This window comes from Strix uralensis, chromosome 8 (genome assembly GCF_047716275.1).
Source record: "Strix uralensis isolate ZFMK-TIS-50842 chromosome 8, bStrUra1, whole genome shotgun sequence".
NCBI classification, from domain to species: domain Eukaryota; kingdom Metazoa; phylum Chordata; class Aves; order Strigiformes; family Strigidae; genus Strix; species Strix uralensis.
Genome location: NC_133979.1, coordinates 2117329 through 2136486, shown reverse-complemented (window position 1 = coordinate 2136486; position 19158 = coordinate 2117329). Strand labels below are relative to the sequence as shown.

At 42.1% G+C, this 19158-nt stretch overlaps 1 protein-coding gene across 2 annotated transcripts; it reads right to left on the bottom strand.

Annotated features, from left to right (window-relative positions):
* Positions 1-687: 687 nt before the first annotated feature.
* DNAI4 (dynein axonemal intermediate chain 4) lies at positions 688-19145 on the bottom strand. Of its 2 annotated transcripts, XM_074875810.1 has the most exons (17): positions 19104-19145; positions 18477-18633; positions 17422-17612; positions 15254-15363; positions 14880-15036; positions 13307-13446; positions 12003-12161; positions 11342-11533; positions 9894-10141; positions 8436-8522; positions 6589-6740; positions 5419-5576; positions 5098-5219; positions 4300-4398; positions 3424-3650; positions 2498-2651; positions 688-844 (listed from the first exon to the last, which is right to left on the bottom strand). In XM_074875810.1, exons 1-17 carry the CDS (start codon positions 19133-19135, stop codon positions 800-802), a joined length of 2430 nt encoding a protein of 809 aa, XP_074731911.1. In that variant the 5' UTR covers positions 19136-19145; the 3' UTR covers positions 688-799. The 2 variants fall into 2 exon arrangements, with proteins under 2 accessions (XP_074731911.1, XP_074731910.1); XM_074875809.1 differs by having other exon boundaries at positions 688-2651.
* Between the last annotated feature and the right edge of the window lie 13 nt (positions 19146-19158).

The following is a 19158-nucleotide window of genomic DNA, read 5'->3' as shown; positions in this document are numbered from 1 at the left end:
CTCACTGGGTGCTTTTTGCTGGTTTTTCTGATCTGGCCCCCAAAAAGACAGCTTAGCCAGCCAAGCGCTGCCTGCTTTCAACTAGTGTGGCCTGAGCAAGCGTTCCCAGCAGCTCTCCAGCTGCCAGGGGTGGGCATGGGGAGGTGGTGAGATCCCCAAAAACGCACAGCTGGCTGCTGGAGCTGCAGAAATCCATCCTTGCTCCAGGACCACCCTGTTACCTCCTGTGAGGAGCTTTCCGAAAAGTGTCATTGTGGAACAGAGTGAATTTAAACTGTGATTTTACATTATCCTGATTTGTCGGGGAGTTGAAAAAGTGGGTCTCAGCTTTTGCCTGGTATGGGATGATCTGCAGGTCGCAGGAGCCCCCGGTGCCCCTCAGAGCTCAGCTGTCAGCCTCAGCGGTGACAGGTGGGATGACAGACGGGATGGCTCTGATCAGAAGGCCGGTCATTTACTGCACGATTCCACAGGGAAGATACAGACTACATCAGGTAAGGATCTGGCATTTTTGCTTTTTGAGTAACCCAAGGAGAAGAGATCTTGGAGGAAAAAAAACCCAAGAAGAAAAAACCCAAGGAGAAAGAACTATGGAGACATTTCTATTACCTTATTGGTATTACAGGGAAGGCCATGTCTAATGAGGGGGGAGATTTAGAGCATTTGAAAGAAGTTTCTAACCAGTATGGTTTCAAAGAGAAATTTTAATGATTGAAAAAGAATGAACAGTTGATGTCAATGCTACAATAAGTCTTTTCTTGCTGTTTACCAGCTGAGAAGGGCTATGGTTTAGCTACTGTTAAAGAGCTAGAGCAGGACCAATTATGTCATGTAAGGTATCAACCTGTAAAACGAGAGGAAAAAAAGAGCTGTATGGGAGTGCAATTGCAGTGTAAGGCATGCAGTGATCCAAAATCCTTGTTTATGAACTGAGAACAGAACCGCTCGTGCAACGAGCACCCAGAAAGCAGGCGAAGGTGGTTCAGATCACTGTCTTCTTGGGAATTCTGTTAATACTGTGCTTCCCTCTAACAGTGCTCCTTGAAAACAGGCCTCTTTGGATTGTATGTGTAGCGCCACGCTTAGCAGCATTACAACATATATCTTGTTTATAAAGGAAATTAATTTTCAAGATGATATACGTATGGTAGCAGTCCTTAGGTGGGATTGCCCGTGAAGTGATTATTTCCCTTCGAGTTAGTTGTAGCATGGCCCCTGTCGTGCTGAGCCTTGTGCAGACCTAAGCTGAGGAAGAAGGAGATGGATGGTGCTAATGAGGCTCCGTGACTCAGTGGCCACTTATGCCACGTGCCCAGAAATCTGTGAAATTAAGCACTGATATTTTCAGTCCTGTTCTGGTGACACACCCAGAAAACTCTCCCTGTACTCTTATTAACAGAAGAACTCTGCTTGGAGGACTTGGGCTGCTTCGTGGCGATTTGTAGGAAAAAAACCCACTAATTTTATTTTCTAAGTTTAGCAACAATGGCCTCACTTCTAATTTTTAAAGGAAACATCTTTGATGGCTTAAAGCACTTGGCAAACGAGGCTGGTAATTACCAGAATTTTAAAATGTGCTAACAATTGTGAATTATTCATGCTTAATACCCTAAGAATGAAGCTTAGATCAACATCAGCATTTTTGTTCTCTCCAACTTTTAGTGTTTCGCACCATGCAACTCCAAAGGGATTTTACGAAGTACCGGGCCCGCTTCACAAATTGGGAACCCAAGTCCCGTCAAGCCAAAGCTACTTGCTCAGAGCTGGAAGGATGGAGGGAGCGGCGCAGTTCGGGGCCACAGGCCACTGGCAGGTAGATCCTGGAGGTACCCAGGGTAGCGTCAGGATTTTGGACCTGGCAGGGTCTTTGGTGTAAATTAGCCCAGATTTATGCAAAAATGCAGAGAAGGGATGCCCGGTTGGCAGCTTGTACACTGCAGCTGAGAGGGAATCTCCGCAATGATAGGATTGGAACAGAACCTAGTCCTGAGGCAAGTCAAATCCTCCCCTGCCAGCTAGGACGGAAAAGCCCTCAGTGGGGTAAGCAGCGGCTTCTCCGGGGCGAAGGCAGCACAGAGCTGGAGGGCTGGCGGGTTTGCTGCCGTGGCGAGGCTATCTTGGAGGTGGCCAGGAGAGGGCAGGTCGTGCCTGCCTTCTCAGCAGGTGAGGGCGTCCTGCCACACGCATCCCGGCGTTCGGAGGAAGCACCACTTTCCTGCCCTTGCCCCAGTGCCCCTCCCAAACCCAGCTGTGGCCAACCTCTGGATTCGTGATCCATTGAAACCTGAAGTTTGACACTGACTTACCTGTTCCTCAAGTTTCTAGGGGTATGGCATGCAGGAGAGCAGGAACTACCTCAGCTTTCAGCCGGGTTATGAAATCGTGTCTGATTCCACCAATTTCAGTATTTATTAGCAGAAACCCCTTTCTGAGGAACGAAGTAGCAGCCAAGCATGTGAGCCTCTGAGGAGCACGACCTTCTCCCAGTGAATCGTACCTTATCGCTGGGGGGAGCAGTCAGGTTGTGCAGCTCAAACACACTGACTTCCCCTTGAGTGTCTCCTGCCAGGAGGCAGTCGGTGGTCTTGGCAAAGAGGACAGACGTGAATTTTGCTCCTGGCTTGGCCAAGCAAGAGGTGACGGGGTTCAAGCTGCAACCCAGCAGAGGCAAGAATTAAGAGGTAAGATTGCATTTGCCCGAGGGTGCTATCATGTGAAGTCTAGCAGTAAAGCAGGCCTGATAAATGTTGCATGTTTTACTTGTTATGTTCTAGATTAACTGAAAAACTAAGAAATGAGGCAGTGTTTTGTTTGGTCTCTTCCAGAACAAAAATCCCAGCTGCTATTAACAATGATATCCTGATTACCTAAAATCTGTCCTGTTGTCTAATATGGGGGTGGTGCTGGTGAATATTTTTATTATATGAATAATTTGCTTTTTGCTACTGCAAGATTTGGTGGGCTTCTTACTCCACTGTGGGCTTCATGCTGTCATTAATACTAAATAGTACGGGCCAGCAGTACAAGGCCAGGGATTAACTAAACTGCGTATAAAGTATGCACCAGTAGGAAAACATGAGAGGTAGGAGAACTTGTGACCATCTTATCTCTACAAAAGGTCCAAAGTAGCTCAGTTTAGTTACTTTTCCTTTTAACTATGGCAGTGGTAGAAGCTGTGATTTCAGAAAAAAAGCAGTTTTACCCTTTATCAGGTCCATGAGGCATCTAGCTCCTTCTTTTATAATCACAATTCTCTGGTAACTACCATCTGCTTTTAGAAAAAGTATTTCAAAATGCAACACTTTCAATAACTAAGCGTACAAATGACATGGAGCTGTCATGATCTGGTAATACCGATTAGGCGATAACATCTAGCCTTTGTGCCATGAAGTTTCAGAATCTTTGAGAAAAGTAATTACTTACGTGCTGACACTAAGATCCCAAATTTCTACTCTGCTTTCATTCACTGCTGCGAATACGAAGGTCGATTTTGGAGACCACATGATGTCATGAACAAAAGCAGGGATGGAAGTGAAAGTTAACATAGGCGTCTGGGAATCCTGATGCCATAAAATAATGCTCCAGTCTGCAGAGCAGCTTAGGAATGTGTCAGTGCTGAAGGGATTCCAAGCGACTTTGTACACCGGACCCTTGGTGTTTGGGGAGAAACAAGAACTTTGTGTTAGTCCAGAGCTACAGCCTCACAGGATGGTTTTTAAAAGCGACCTTTCATGGAAATCCCTGACCGTCCTCTGCCCTTAATAGCAAAACCAGTGTTGTGTTATGTGTACCCGTAGGAAATCGGGATGCAGCAGATGTGATAAGACAGGGAAGATCTTAGGAATAAAAAGCGTTTGGCTGATTCTGTCCCTTCACCAGCTGTTAGGAGAAGCCGATGCTGAAAGGGCAGCTTCTTGGGTGACGCAGAGACTTTCAAAAAAAGAGGTGCTGTTAAAGTTCTGCAGTCTTTCAGAGGTAAGACTATTTAACCGTGGTTTGCAGGACAATTAGATTACTGATTGTTTTCTTAAAATAAAGCCAGAGCTGAAGCTTTAAAATAGTTTATAGTACAAGTTTTAATAAATCACTTAAAAAAACCCAAACCACCTTAGAGTGTAGAAAATAATCCTGTAAGACTGTGATGCTTTATGCTATGGGAATTAATTCCTAATATAAGAAAATAAATGTATGTTTCTTCTGTTGCAGATGTTTTCCTTAGTAAATATAAGCAAAGAAACGATTACATTTGTGAACTTAATTGAACAGTTTCTGCTGTCACTTTTTCTATGTATCACTCACCTTATGGCCTCTGTACGTCTCTAGAAACTGCTCACTGCATGAACAGGAACACTTGTGGATATGACCCTCTTCTGTTCCAGCAAGATAAAAATTAGCATCCTGAAAGAAAGGTAAAAGAAGCCTATGTTAGATTAATTTATTTACTACTGCTCCAAAAATCTGTAAAGGACTGGAGGAGTTTGGCAGCGACAGTCCTCTGAAGAACAGAGGTGGATTGCCAGGATGTTGTGTGCTGGGCTGCTCGCACGTGTGCTGCTGAGACGTATGGGGGGTACGGAAAGTGGTGCCAGAACGTATCAGATTTGCTCTGATGTTCTCCGTCTATGCAGAACAGATGCTGTGATTTTTGACTGCTGAAAATCCCAGACTTTCTGCGATTCACATCGGCAAACGCATGAATTCAAGTGTTCTGTGGACTAAATATTCATCTGGATAAAGAGGAGAAGCGTGGCTATCTAAGGCCTAGACTTGGGAGATGTTGAACAGTCAAATTCTCGCTGATTTGACCAACACGCAGAGGAAAGCTGCCCTAGGATCTGGCCCAAAGCAAACGTGAGTAACATGGCTGAAGTGACAGAGTTGTTCACAGAGAGGGATTAGTTGCTCGGTTTATGTATGATCCATTTGGGTGAAACCGTTATTAGCTAAGAAGCAATTTGTTTCAGAACTAACTATGCTTTAAATACCAGTGCCAAGTCCCAGGCTAGTGCTTATTAAAGTAGCTCCAGCTGAGGATCTCACCCTTGCTGCACGGTTTTCTGGATAATACTTTAGCTGGGATAGACTTTCGGAGCCTACCTTTGGATGGAAGTCAAAGCACATTCCAGCTGCCTGTTGAGATATCAGAACTTCATTTTTCCTTTCTTTCCCACCTGGTAATTTTTTCTTCTCACTTTCTGTTCGCTTTATTTTCATCAGATCTGTGCAAATAGCAAGAGTTTTTGTCAAACAGGTATGTGACAGTGCTGTGAATAACTCGCGCTGCTTTGGAATTCTCAACAGCTCTTAAATGTTTTGTGTATGATAACCAGTAGAAAGAATGTCACCTGAAATAAAATGTAGCAATTGCAATTTCAGGTATTATCCCTCTGCAGAAAAGCTGCAGGGGAAAATGCTTACCAGTGCAATCTAGTCTTTTCTGTATAAGCCACTCGGTTATCCGGCCATCTGCTGAGATACAGATTAATGTCTCTTTTTTGCCATCTCCTGTTGCCCCTCTGTCCTGTTCCACCCACCTCAGTTGCCAAACAGGACCCGTATGTTTATTTGAGGATTCACTGGGACAAAAGATGCACATGATAAATCGTACATGAACAAAGACAAGACAGTATATTTGAAAAATAATCAACCTTCCACTTTGTAATGAACATCAAGTCTTATGACAGAAGTGTTTAGCTTTTCTTTAAAAAAGAAATCTGAACATTGGCTGTTTTCTCCAGGAAAATGTTTCTTTTATCAAACACGTCTGATATTTGGTTTCAGGGCACTGTTTATCTGCTGACACACCTTTCATCGATACCTGAATCATGAAATCAATCTGCACCTGGGGAGGTGCCCTTAGAGCAGATGTCTCCCTGATCACTTCCTCGCTCTCATTTTCTTCTGAATTCCTGCTTATCCCTCACCTATTCTGATGTTCTCTCTATTTTGGGCAAATGGAATCAGTGAGAAAACACCAAAGGCCTCCACTGGTCTCCCTTAGGATTTATTATCTGGGGCAGGATTGTCCTAGTTAGTACATGGAATATGATATACGTGGTGGTAACTTGCTGCATTTTTCTTAAAAGGTCAGATCATAGTACTCATTTGTTTCACCATTCCCATGTGGGGAACTCGCTTTGTTGTGCACAGTAACAGCACAGAGTTTCATACCCTAAATAAGGAGCTGTTAAAGTAATGTAAACGTTCACCACAGAAATAAGAATAGAGGGTGATGGCAGTGTCGGAGGGTTTGGCTGTATCGGTGTGAAGAGGTGGATGGGAGAAGCCTTGCTGGCTCACTCTGATCCTTCCAGGCATTTATGCACTATCATAAATTTTTGTGTCTGCAGTTTTGCTCCAGAAACTTCTAGTATTTGAGGGTATTGTTTATGTAGGCATTTCCAGTCAAAACTGGAAGATACTGACAAAAGTTGAAAATGAAAAAATTGTGCGGCATCCCTGCCATTCACAAGCCTTACTTACCAAGACTGTTACTATTCCCTCAGCTTCTCAGTTGTGGCTGTTCTTTTATTTGTTACTTGCTCAGATGTGAGCAGGGTGGGAGGAGATGGGAAATCACAGCCTTACCTGCTGTCCAAAAGTGCGGTGTCCTTACAACTCCGTACGTTATAGATTGTGACAGAACCATTGTACGTTCCAACTGCTAAAAGATTTGGGCTTGCCGTAGAAAAATCCAGAGCAGTAACACCATGCTCACACTGGAAAATACGCTCTGGCCACTGACCAGTAGAAAAATACAAAAATGTTTTCAGTTAGTTTCTTAATTTACGCCGGTCTTCTCAACACTGGATACTAAATTGCCAGGCTCTGCTGGAAAAATTAAGTGTTGATGACCATAGTCACTACTTCTAGACAGAATTAGGTGCTATATTCTAAATGGTTCAGTTTATTTCTTGCTGCAACTGATAAAATTAGGAGAAAGTAAAGACTGTGCTGAAATATGACACTGTAAAATCAGTTAGATGGGCCTACTCCAAACCAAGTACCTAAAAATCAAGTTCCCTAAGATTCAGCTGTGCGAGTATAGTGTGAGGTTTTTGTTTGATTTGGTTTTTTTCTTTTTAAAACAAATTTGGCATTTTGGAAAACTTCTCCAGTTGTTTGCTATCTTGTAATATGAGAGTAAGTACCTTTCCAATTACAGAAACTTAGCTGAAGATAAAATGCAATCTAACGTACTTCAGGTAATTTGTAAACCACGATTTTCATGTGATTTCTCCATGTAACCAAAGAACTGATTCAGCTCTTGTTGTAAGATTAAATCCTTAAAGTCACTGCACCGAGCTCTTGAAACGGGAAACAGTAGAGTGTTAGTCTGCAAAGAACTGTGTTTCAGTGTGTGTGCCAGGTCTTATTTCTTGATGTCAGGGACTATGGTGACATCAGGGAATCACAGAGTATTTGATTGTTGTTGATGTGATAAATATGCAAAGACTCAACTCTGCATGATTTAAATTAATACACAGTTTTGGCCAAGTGAAGTTTGTAGAATAAATCAAACTAAAGTTGTGTAATTTGATGGCAATCAGATGGGTTTTATTGTGTCACTTTGTAGCTGAGATTTCCAAGATTTTTTTTAAAAAATGGATAGCTTTAAAAGGATCGGTTTTCAAAGGGATATGTAAAGGTGTAAATGTTATCATCTACAAAATCTACTGTCTTTTTGACAATATTATGAGAAGTTAGATTAGATAATTCTATTATATACTTTTTTTTTTTCCTTCAGCCTAACAGAATTTCATGGTACAACATAAAATGGATTGGAAAGGATAATTCTTAGATTTAAAATACATACATTCTCTGTAATGAGAGTTTGGAAGTATTGAACAAACGGTCTGTAGATTTTGAAAAACAAAAGGTAAATGGATTTATTTTCACATTTGCTGTGCTCAAGACTTTGCCAGTCTAAAAACAAATTTCTACACACCTGGGTCTACCCAGAGTGATAACGAAACAGATTTCCAGTCTTGGGTAGGTCGTCGTAGGGATTGGAAACGGGCTACCGAGATCTGCGTTGCTAAGTTGCCTAGCACAGAGTGGTACTACCCGAGAGCTGTAGCCGTCTGTTAGTTGTTTGGTGGCCTGTGTGCAGTGAGTTTAGTTCCTGTGAACAGATGTCCACGTTTCCAAGCCACCAGTACAGTCGGCACTCAGCGTCAACTGAGAGGACGGACAGGTGCAGAAACTAAACTGCTTCCTACAGGCGCTTCCTTTGGGTCAAGATTTAAGCATGTTGCTAGGTACTGCAGTCAGAATCAATTTTCCAGAAATGTGTGGTTTGGACTAGCAAATTCAACCTTACTGGCTAGATCTTGCTTTTTGAAACAGGAAAGGGGAAATAAATAAAGCAGAAATAGTGCAGCAGAAAAAGGCATTGAAGGAAAACAAAAGAAAACAAACTGGCTGCTCATTACCATGGGGTTCTTCAGTGACCAACAGCAAGCCAAGCCTTTCTTCTGTTCTTTAAAATTAAACGCTCCGTAACCAACAGCTAAAAGATCCTAAAAGATTAACAGATATATCTTAGTTTAACTTGAAGTTCAGTTGTATGTTTTTAAAAGGCAGCTTTCTGCTAACAATCACTGTCAGAGCAAAGTCTGGAGAAATAACGCTCATGTCATAGGCAAGTAGAATAACACACAAGAATAACAGAATTTCAGAATTTCTAGAGTACTGGAAACTGGTTCAACTAAAAGTGCATTCATAGTCACTATCAGGTGTGTTTGCAATCCCCCCTCCCTGGCCATCATAAAAATATGTCTCTTTCCAGAGATGAATATACATTGTTCTGTAGCCATATTTTAATGTGCAGTATTTAATGGAATAGGTAATAATACTTCTACTTTTCTCTCTCAACATTAGCTGTAAAAGGAGGTTCAGTGACCACATCAAACTCTGAGCTTTTAGCTCTCTGCAGTCAAGTCCAATGAATTGTTTGTTCCTTTCCATAAGCAAAAGTAAGAAACAGCAGCAAGACTTCAGTCTTCAACTCCATTTTTTTTTTTTCCTACACACAACAAGTCGTTTGTGAAACTAACACTTTAAAAGTAGGTATTTGTTTGCCCTATAATTCTAAGACTGAAGTCTATAAATGCAGCCAACTTTATAATATCTGGGGATCTGGTGTACTAACAGTACGAAATGGTCTTTATTTTTTTCTCTTTTTTTCCCTTGGGGCATTCTTACTGGTTTTATGTTTCTCATCTTCACCTGCTTTTTACCTTCCTTCCATTCATTATTTTTGTTGTGGCCATAGGAGAGCTCTGTTGGAAAAACTGAGCCTCGCATTACTCTGAAAGTGGAGGTGTCGGAGTCATTCTGACCTCCACCGAAATAGAATTCAATAAACCTGGGCCAGCTGCTCAGAAACCTGTGCTTGTTTTTATGCATCTCATCCTTAAAGTTTGATGAATGCTGCTTTTTTGGGAGATTACTGTTAGAAACAAGGATGTCGTATCTAAACTATCATGAATAAACTCCATCAATGGTGATAAAGTTTAGTAGTAGGAGTTTACATTTCAACTTCCAGTTCTATAACAGACCAAGTCTGTTATCTCAACATTGTTGTTCAGGTGACCACCCATGGTAAAGGGACCAATTAAATTAAATTCTGGACCAATTAAAACTGTTGTGATACACTTATAGGAAAGGCCTAGTGCAGCTGCCCAAGCTGTAGAATAATGCAGCAATATTGTTACGTGGAAGGACAAAATACAGTGTGGGATGCAAAGGCAACCTACCTGACTGTTGGGGGGAATCCATCGCTCTGACATCCCTCCCAACAAAGTACATCAAAATCGGGAATTTATTTACACCGACAATTGCTTATACCACTTTGTAAACAGCTCAGAAGCAGCGATTTGTTAACTCACTGGGTTTGCTTTGCTCCAAGCCATACTGCTCACACTGTGACCATTAGTTAAATCACACATGTATGACCACAGCCATTCCAGTCGGGGAGGTGCAATTTCTTCTCGGGTTTTCTTGAGATCTGACAGAACTGATGGCTCAATGAACGCTTCCTTCTGCTCTTCCTTCTTCTTTTCCTTGTCATGCTCCCCGTGTTTAGCTTCTTTCCTGGCTGCTGCTGTACCACTAGTGTCCGTTGTAACGCCGGGGTCTAAAATGCACAAATATGGTAGAGTCTGAGTAGCAACATTTCACTTCTCTAACTCCAGACATTCACATCAGAAGAAAAATTTGCCCTTTTGGCAAAAAAATGAAGTGAAGATGTGAGGAGTTAAGACATCCTAATGTCTAAAACTGTGGCTAAAATATTGATAGGGGCATAGAAGGGGGCTGCATCAGGCTGTAGTGTGCCAGTTATGCTCCAGGTGTTTAATGAGTGGATTTAGCTACCCAGCAACAACTTGGGAATTTATGTCCACCCCCCACTAGGAATGTTTCTAATCTCTCATATTTAAAAATTTGTTTAAACAGGGATTTTTTCAAGTTAGATGCCAAATTTTAAAGAGCCACCCTTGGGAAAATTAAGCATAGAGCATATTTTTAGACTTCGTTTGCTAAGTATTTTTTTGTTTACTCACCCCTTTATTTTATGTAATGTGCAAATCATAGATTCATCTCAGATCACTATTAACAAAACAAGAACACAATAACTGCCACATTGTCAGAACAAAAGTCCTCCTGGTCAGTATCATGCTCCAGCTACAGCTAGTTCCTGAAGAGTGACAGAATATAACAGGTTCATTGCCTGAGAAACTGAAACTCTCTATCACACAAAGAGGTACGATATGATAAAAGCAGTGTGGATCTGCCTGTTTGGTGTTTTTTTTTTTTTGAATCCCTGTGTTAACTTGGAACTCCTGTAAAAGGTAAAATATTACTTAGCACTTGGGTCCAGGTAACGCCTCTTACAGTCTGCAGTGAATGTGCTTTGTGTTAGACACTGAACGTCTATCAGGCTAAAACTTCTGTTCACCATCAGTCTCCTTAGAAAAACCGTAAAAAAACTGTAAGAGACATTCCAATGCAAAGAATGGTTGGAGAAGTAGCAGAATTAATCCATATTTATCTGAACTGTCAGGAAACAAGTTTGACTCATATTTTGAGTAAGTCTCAGTTTGAGGTGATAAAGGGAGATGAGCCAGCTCAGAACTCATTTATTCAATTCTTCCACCAAGTATGGTAGGGATGGCTGTTACAGTTCATGTGGATATCTCATAAACTCTCTTCTGCTTTGTCAATTTCTTAAACAACTTGTTGTCTGTAAAGACATTCAGTGAGGGAGGTAACTCCATGACTTTCAATACTATGCAAAGCCTCATGCTGAAAACGGGGCAGCCAGTAAGAAACAAACCTGTAAGGACAGGAAGCTGCCGATAAGCTGCAAGTTTGGGCTGAAAAATATTCTCCATTAGAATCCTCTCCATGAAAAATAAATCCTGCTGAAAGTTTTCTGAGGTTAATATAGCTTCTGAATGGCATTCTTTCTCTTCATGGATTCTGGCAAGAATAGCACTTTCTGCAATCATTGTAGAAGTTGTGCTGCCTGACAAGAGATAATATGGAAAAAAAGAGTTTTAACATGATAATAATTTGCACATAAAAGTCAAGGGGATAAGTCGTCTTCTCCTCCTCCTCCACCTGCAAAAATCATAGAAGAACCTATCATCATCAAAAAATACTTCCACTATTAATTTTTCTTGCTTTGTTTTCTTTTATTGCTCAAATACTCAGTATGATGAGATATTTCTGGAATTTTTCACAGTTGGTGTTTCACTGCTACTGTCCTAAGTGAGTTGGTACCAGCAAACTTTGTCACTGTTTTTTTTTATTTAAGATCATTTTTGACAGCACTGTACAGAAGAGGTCTTGTTGCAGCCCTGTCCAAGATTCTTTAGCAAACTCCCTTTCAAGTGCCAGACAGGCAGACCAAGCACTTTCTTCACAGACACAGTGATACGCATGGTTTAGGAGGATGAAAACATGGCAGAAGTGTAAACCTGGAAAAATGTTACCTCTGTCAGAAGAGACAGACGTAGTCTGATCGTGTTTTTTGGGTGTGTGAGATTTGCTGCTTTTCCCAGTCGTGGCTCTGCTACCTTCTGCTTTTGGTGTAGGTTTTATTTCTGACACGTTAAATGAATCGTACAAGTCCCAGGAAGTGACCATCATCCCTAGAAATGAATGACACCGTATTATACAAGTCTCTTGTTTCGATCCATTATTATAAAGGACCACGTACAGCTGAGCAGAGGTTTACTTTTTGTACTACGCTCCCAACTGTTGGGCAGAGGGGCTTTGAAACCAGATGAGGGGCGGACAAGGCTGTAGCAACAGCTGCTGTGCGACGGCCGCAGCTGCACCAGGGTCTTCTGGGTGCTTGGCTTCCCTTAGGCGGGGCCATCTGCCCTCCAAAACAAGGCTCCACAACCTTGCCTTTGTGTGCTCGGCTTTTCAAACGCGGTTGGAATGAGCCTTGCTGGTGCTCAAGGCACACAAAACCAAGGTTTTCAAATCAGATTCATGTCTACTTTACTTTTTTTTTTTTTTCACTCATTTTACATACGCTAGCAAACACAAAGGAGAAATGTTTGGAACAGCATTCCCCATAGTTTTCTTTGGCCTCCTACACAAAAAAAAATGTCCATAGTGAGGCGAAGCTCAGCACGCACATCTAAAACCTAGATATTCCTCTGTAATTTTCTCAGAGCACTGAGGTTGAACATTTTGTAAAATTGCATCTATCTTGTGAGACTGCCAAGATTTTCTGCTTTCCCCAAGATTTTAAATCTCGTAACAGAGGTTCTCTTCTTTGCATTATGGCAACTAGAAATAGAAACCAGCATCACCGCAAAGTTAAGGGGAAAAAAGGGAACTGTGTCCTTTCATATTTCAAGAGTGTAGCTGCGTATTAGGTGAAGTTCTACCTCCTGAGAAGCAGCTCTGCTTGCAGAGACACAGCAGCTCTCAGCTACGTAATGACTATTTTATGCAACGGATACAGCGCACCAGTACCAATGATCAAGTTTTAGGAGGGGCAGAAGAGGCCACCGCAAATCACACTAGTCTGAACCTAAAGCTCTGGAAGTGAAAGTTGAGGAAACATCCTCTCCTGCTTAGAGATGGAGGAAAGAAAAAAAACTTTTCCTCAGTATCTGACCTGTGTGCGGAGAGTGTTCTGAGGTCCCACGATCCAGCTGTATGCTAGTTTTCCCAAATATATATTTAATAAGTAAACTAAATGCAATAATAAACCCAACTGCCAAGGGTACAATGCAGTAAATGAGAGCCTTTCCTACATGGTACTCAGAAAGTTTACCTTTATCTTCCATGATGATTTTGTCACATTGCACTTCCTTGTTCTTTGCGGCTCCGTTAATGGTTTGCATCATTTTTTCTACAAAGCGATCATTACCAGGTCTATTTTTGCAAATGTCAACATAAATCCTGTTCCGCTCCCTCAGGAGAAAAAACAAAAGTGTACATTGACTTTCTGGAAAACATTTGCATTCAACTTCTCAGTGTATTTAACCTCAAGTTGAACAGGAGAGGATACTCCCTGCCGTAAATTTACTGCTTGGGGTTTTTTTGGATTGCTAGATTTTATTTCACTCTACGTATCATCTTTCAGCAGCTATTTCTGACCTTGGGATGCTATTCTAAACCAGAAATGGCCTGTAGGGCAGCAAAAATCCCTACTCCGACGACCTTTGCACTTTGGTGGAATTCAGAGTTCAGCCATACGTAGCTCTCATCACTTGGGAGTGAAAGGCGGTGCATCCAAGAGACAAAAATGAAACTAGTACATTTCTGTTTCGTCCAGCCCTCAGGTTCTGTAGGAATGGTCAGTGGGAATTGTGAAACTTTTTCTATGATTTTTGTTTCACTGTTCTAACAGCAGACCTAGATATATCCTGTGCTCAGGAAGCATCCCTCTTCCCATACAGTTGGCAATACGTGCTGTGTACACCAGCTAAGTCTGATTCAGAGGATGCTCTTCCTCTTCCTTCTTCCCAAAAATCACAGCAGTGTGATTCACAGACAGGGGGCGGGGCTGGAGTCCTACCATGAGCTTTGTGTGTATACTAGCAGGAAAAACTCCCTTAGGTAAGTTGTTTGACTTGCCAACCGCACTACGCTGCATCTCAGGCTTTGGGGCTTACGTCTCCAAAAGCTGTGTGACAAGTGTCTCAGTCTGACATCCATCAAGGAGAGAACTTTGCTGCACTCTGTCCCAGTCAGCTCCTGGGAGAAAGCCAAAAAACTGGGTGTTCTGGGTTAACTCCCTACCAAAGTTCATGGTAGTCCAGGGAGGAGACTCTGAACTGGAAACACTAGATGCAGCTGAGGGGAGATGCAGTATTTTAACAGGCAAGGTCACTTGCGGTGGGGTGAGGTTTCTGCTAGCTAGAAGCACTGTGAAGAGCTTCAGAGGAAGCCAAGGCCTGCCTAGTGTGCTTATATCTCTGTCATTAATAAATTATTAGCTGTAAAGAAGCTACACACAAGAATCAATGCAGAGGTTTGCAATTTCTTAGTGTTTCCATTAAAATTAAATCGTGTAATTCATGTATACCACCCTTCACCTTCTCTTTCCCCCATCCTCTCTGTGTTCTCTTGTCACCATCCCCTGCTCTTGCTAATCTTTCTTAATTTATCACTGAAAGAGGGGGTGAATTTGATCAACAAGATGGGGGTTGTAAGGAATTCAGGCTGTCTTGTCAAGAGAGACACTCAAGCCCAATACAGCTTTAAACAAAGGTGAAAAGACAAACTGTAGCAGTCAGAACGCTGAACCTCCGCGTGAGCAGCCTGGTCAGGGCTTTGTGATCAGCAGAAACTGGGTGTGCTGAGCATACTACAGGCACGTACACAATGACCAGTATACATACTGAACTCTTCCAGCATCTTCTGATTCCACGGACACCACAGCAGGTGACATAGCCAATATCCAGATAGTTTCTGTCTCTGTGAGGTAAATATCCACTCTCCTCTCTAAGTCTTTTTTTGTCAGTTCTTCTTTTATCTCCTCTCGCTTCACCTGCACATCTGAAAAATTAGATGAGGTTAACAAGCGAGACCTTTTCAGCTCTAAATTTAAAAGCAGTCAAATTAAAAGTATTTTATATCTAAAAGCCAAAACTTGTGAGGTACTGGGTTGCTTTGAAGCGCGGGTCATCTCACAGCCACGTGCTGCGGTGTCTCACAAATCACAGTGCTCCGAAGAACAGTTTAAATCTATAATTATACAGCGTATGTTCTTTACCAGATAAGCTAACAGTTGTGTCTTGTCGAGAGCCAGGTTCCTCTATTTCGTCTAGTATGGACTCCGTTGTTGATGCGTTTGATATAGAAGTACTGCTGCTTCCATACGTCCTTCAGTAACAAAGAAATAAGCAGAAATAGTACGTGAGAGTCCAGATGTCAGTCAGCAAAGCACTACAAAAATAGCAGCACTGTTATCAGGATCAGCCACAGAAGACTGGAAGAGCACATACAGGAATGCCTGCGTTGTGAAAGAACTCACAGAAGGCTTAGGAAGGAAAATAATGAAATGGTTTAAAAAAGATTTAAAGAGGAAGAATTCCTCTGACAGCATATCCTGAGGCATTAAATAGCTGATGGAAAAGAAGCTGTTGAGCTTTCAGATTTTCTTAGCATATAATAAGGGGAGGCGTTGGCTACCTACTGTGCGATAACGCATACCCAGAGACAGTGCTGTTCTCGACCAGATCCTTTGGTGCTTTGCATGTGATGAAATGTCTTTGAAATGCACAAGAAACTCGGTTGAAGGGATTAGCTTGTTAACAAAAATAGGTAATGTTCATAGAGGGGATAGCTGTGATAATTAGAAGTAAAACTCAAAACTTAGGTACTGTTGGGAGGTTTGTGAGCAGATTTTCTCTTCCTCAAAAGCAAAGTGTGAACAATTAGACAAAAGGCATGTGAAAAAGACAGTTTTTAAGGTTCGTATTTAAAACTAATTGATTTCATTTTGTCTTTTAAGTGAAGAGGGCTTGTCTCCAAAAAGGATGCGTTTATTTTTCAGGCGATACTTTGTATTTTTAAGTCATTTTTTGTGTATATTTGCTCCTGGTTAATATCCCTACCTCTGAGATGATCCTTTATAATAGCCAGCCTAGGAAACATGACAGAAAGATAGTTCTCAAAGAGCAATCTATTCTCCTTAGAAATCACAATGGCATTAACTTTGCGAAAGAAAACAGTAAATAATGCTTTTCTTTAACTTGCATTTTTTTCCAGTGCTGACTTTACTAGTCTTCTAGTCCCCTTGACTAAACAAATAGCATCTCCTCTCCATACAATTTGAATGTGTACACACCATTGGATAAAGCGATGTGGTTCATTATTTTTCATTTGAAACACAAATAGTTATTTACCTTCTTTTCCATGACTTAATTGAATTTGTCAGCCTGAAGATAAAATGGCTCGAGTTCATTGACTTTGTTTATTCTCTCTGTACAGAAGGTTTGTAAATGAAAGCCAGTAAGTTGTGAAAGATGTAATTCAGCAGTTCTAACTCAAAAGCTTTTGTAGAAGGACATTTTTTGAAATGGATGCACATATGCACACGGAGGTAACTTGCTTGAATTAGTTTAAAAGAGAGGATTCTTACTATGTTAACAATATTTTGATATTTGAACTGAAAGAGTCAAGTTTTTAAAGAGGGTTGTCTGTACTGAATAAGTATCATTAAAACTGACAAAATACTTTAAAAGAAATGTGTACCTCTTCACTGAAACCAAACCTTTTGTTTCCAGAGCATTTTTCCATACCCCCAGCTAAGCAGGTATTGATAGATTCCAGTTTTTGAAAAAAAACCCCACGCTTGGGGAAGGTAGAGAGCATCTGAAGAAGCTAAAGGGAGTATCTTACCGAGGTGCAGATGCCCCTTCACCGCTGTACAGCCTTGCTCAGACAACCAGAACACAACTCCTCTACCTTTAAGGCAGCGTGGCATCACACAGGTGTGTTCCATCATAACTTTTATGCAGGCCCAACCATTACAAAACCTGCTGTTTGGGTGTCTGCATTGCTGAGCTGTGAGGTACTCGTCACCATCTCTAAAAATGGGCCATTCTGGTATGTTTCATTAAAAAATGCAGTTTAGGAAGGATAATTGGAATAAAATGGGAAATCTCACAGGAGTGTGTGCTGCAGTCTGGTTTCACCTGTATGTATTGGCATTTCAGCAGTAGTTCTGGCACAGTCATGAGCACTGACAGATTTATTCTGTTACCATTCCTCAAAATTTAAATGACTGTAACCGGCAAGTTTTTGTATTTTGGCAACACAATATAATTATTAACCCTGCACAATTATTCCAGCTCCCAACCTCTGAAGAGCAGATGTGTGGCCGCTGCAGGGTAGAACCCTGTGAGACAGGATTTAAGAGACAGCATATTGACTCACCTTGAGAGCAAACCTAAACCAGCATTCACTCCTGATGTCTGATGGGCGGAAAAAGAAGAGAGAAAACCAGATCCTGTGGCCCCAAAGTAAGCACTTGATGCCAAGAGTTTGCCCTTCCTGGGTACAGCTGCAGTGGGATCTGAATGGAAGAGTGGACGGGGCGTCACATCCTTTCCCTCATCGTCAAAAACCTGAAGAAATATTTAAATTATGATAATAGTTTCACTGTGTTCCCAAAACAAGCGACGGTGATGACACTTGCAACGTTTTATCTCATCTGGAACAAAAAGAAGACTCTGATCCAGGCAAGAATGTGACAGAACAGATAAATAACCCCTCTCTGCAAATGATGCCTAATATACCCCAGGAGAGGGGCGAGGGGGGTTGCATTCCCACCTTCCCTTCGGGGTTCAGCCTTGAGAGCACTGTCACCTTTGCCTGGGACTTCTCTGGAACTGTCTTTATAGAAATGGCTACAAAATATCTGCAAAAATTGTGTTTGTCTCACTGTCAGAGCCACTTCTCCTTCGTGGTCAACCCTGCTGTCTTTTCTGGCTTTTTTACTCTATAATCAGTACCAAAGTGGCTTATTGACTGTAACTATTCCTGTCAAATTAACAGTACAGCAAAAGCAATTACAGAAATAATTATGCATTTTTTTATTATACTGCTCAAAATATTTTATTGTAAGAAGGTATTCAGTAAGGTCCTTAAACAACTCTCAGATTATGTTACGGGAATCTTCTATTTTTTTGGGTAAAGACAGTGGTGCTGCAGTCAATATATCTCAGATTTGAAAGCACGTAGTTCTCAGATTAGGAGGAGAGCTGTTAGTCTAATTTTTTTAAATTATTATTATTCTCGCAGCTTGTTTTTGGACCCTAATCATCTCCCTTTCAGAATGGATTAAGCTCTTGGGTCATTCTCTTTCTCCACAGCTCTTCAACTTCAGACATGCCTTTTCTTTCCTCCTCCCTCTCCTTCCTTTCTGTCAACAAACATCTGCAACAACTCACGTTTAAAAGTTTTTAGTAACAGCATAAATGGCTTCTCACCCGTACGGCATGCTTGTTACCCACGAGAGACCCCCTGGCTTTGCCATCAGAAGTCGTGGACTGGCTTCTGGAACTCGCCGCTCTATTTGCGTGGACACCGCTTAGGACGCTCGCTCGTCTTTGGCTACCTGAGCTCGCTTCTGATCCTTGCCTTACCCTGAAATCAGTCAGGTTTCAGTCAACGAAATGCAAACAACCAAATACAAGCCCCAAATGACTTATCCCTTAACTTCACGAATGGTTTAAATTTAAGCCGTTCGTTGAAACCACGGTTTAAATTTAAACCATTCGGGTTGATAATCCTGAAATACTGTAATTCCTTGCAAAAATCTCCGTTCAGTTTCAGCGGTGATAGGAGGAGCGAGGCAGACAGGGGTGGGGGCGATGCCCGCTGTAAAATAAAACCCTAAAAGGCATTTTACTGATATTTGGGGTTTTGGGGCTAAGCTTACAAACGGGAACTAATAAAAGGGCAAGAGGCGCAGCCGGCAACTGCCTGCGGGCCGGCTACGCTGCCGGCTGCCCCCTCAGGTCGGGACACCGGCGGGAGCCCGCCCGCGCCTCCCCGCTCCGGCCCGTCGTGTCTGGAGCCATCGGAGGGCCCCCCCCGCCCCGCCGGTCGCTCACAGGGTAGGCCGCCGGCCGCCGGGGCCCTGCATGGCGACGAGGCCCGGCCGGGAGA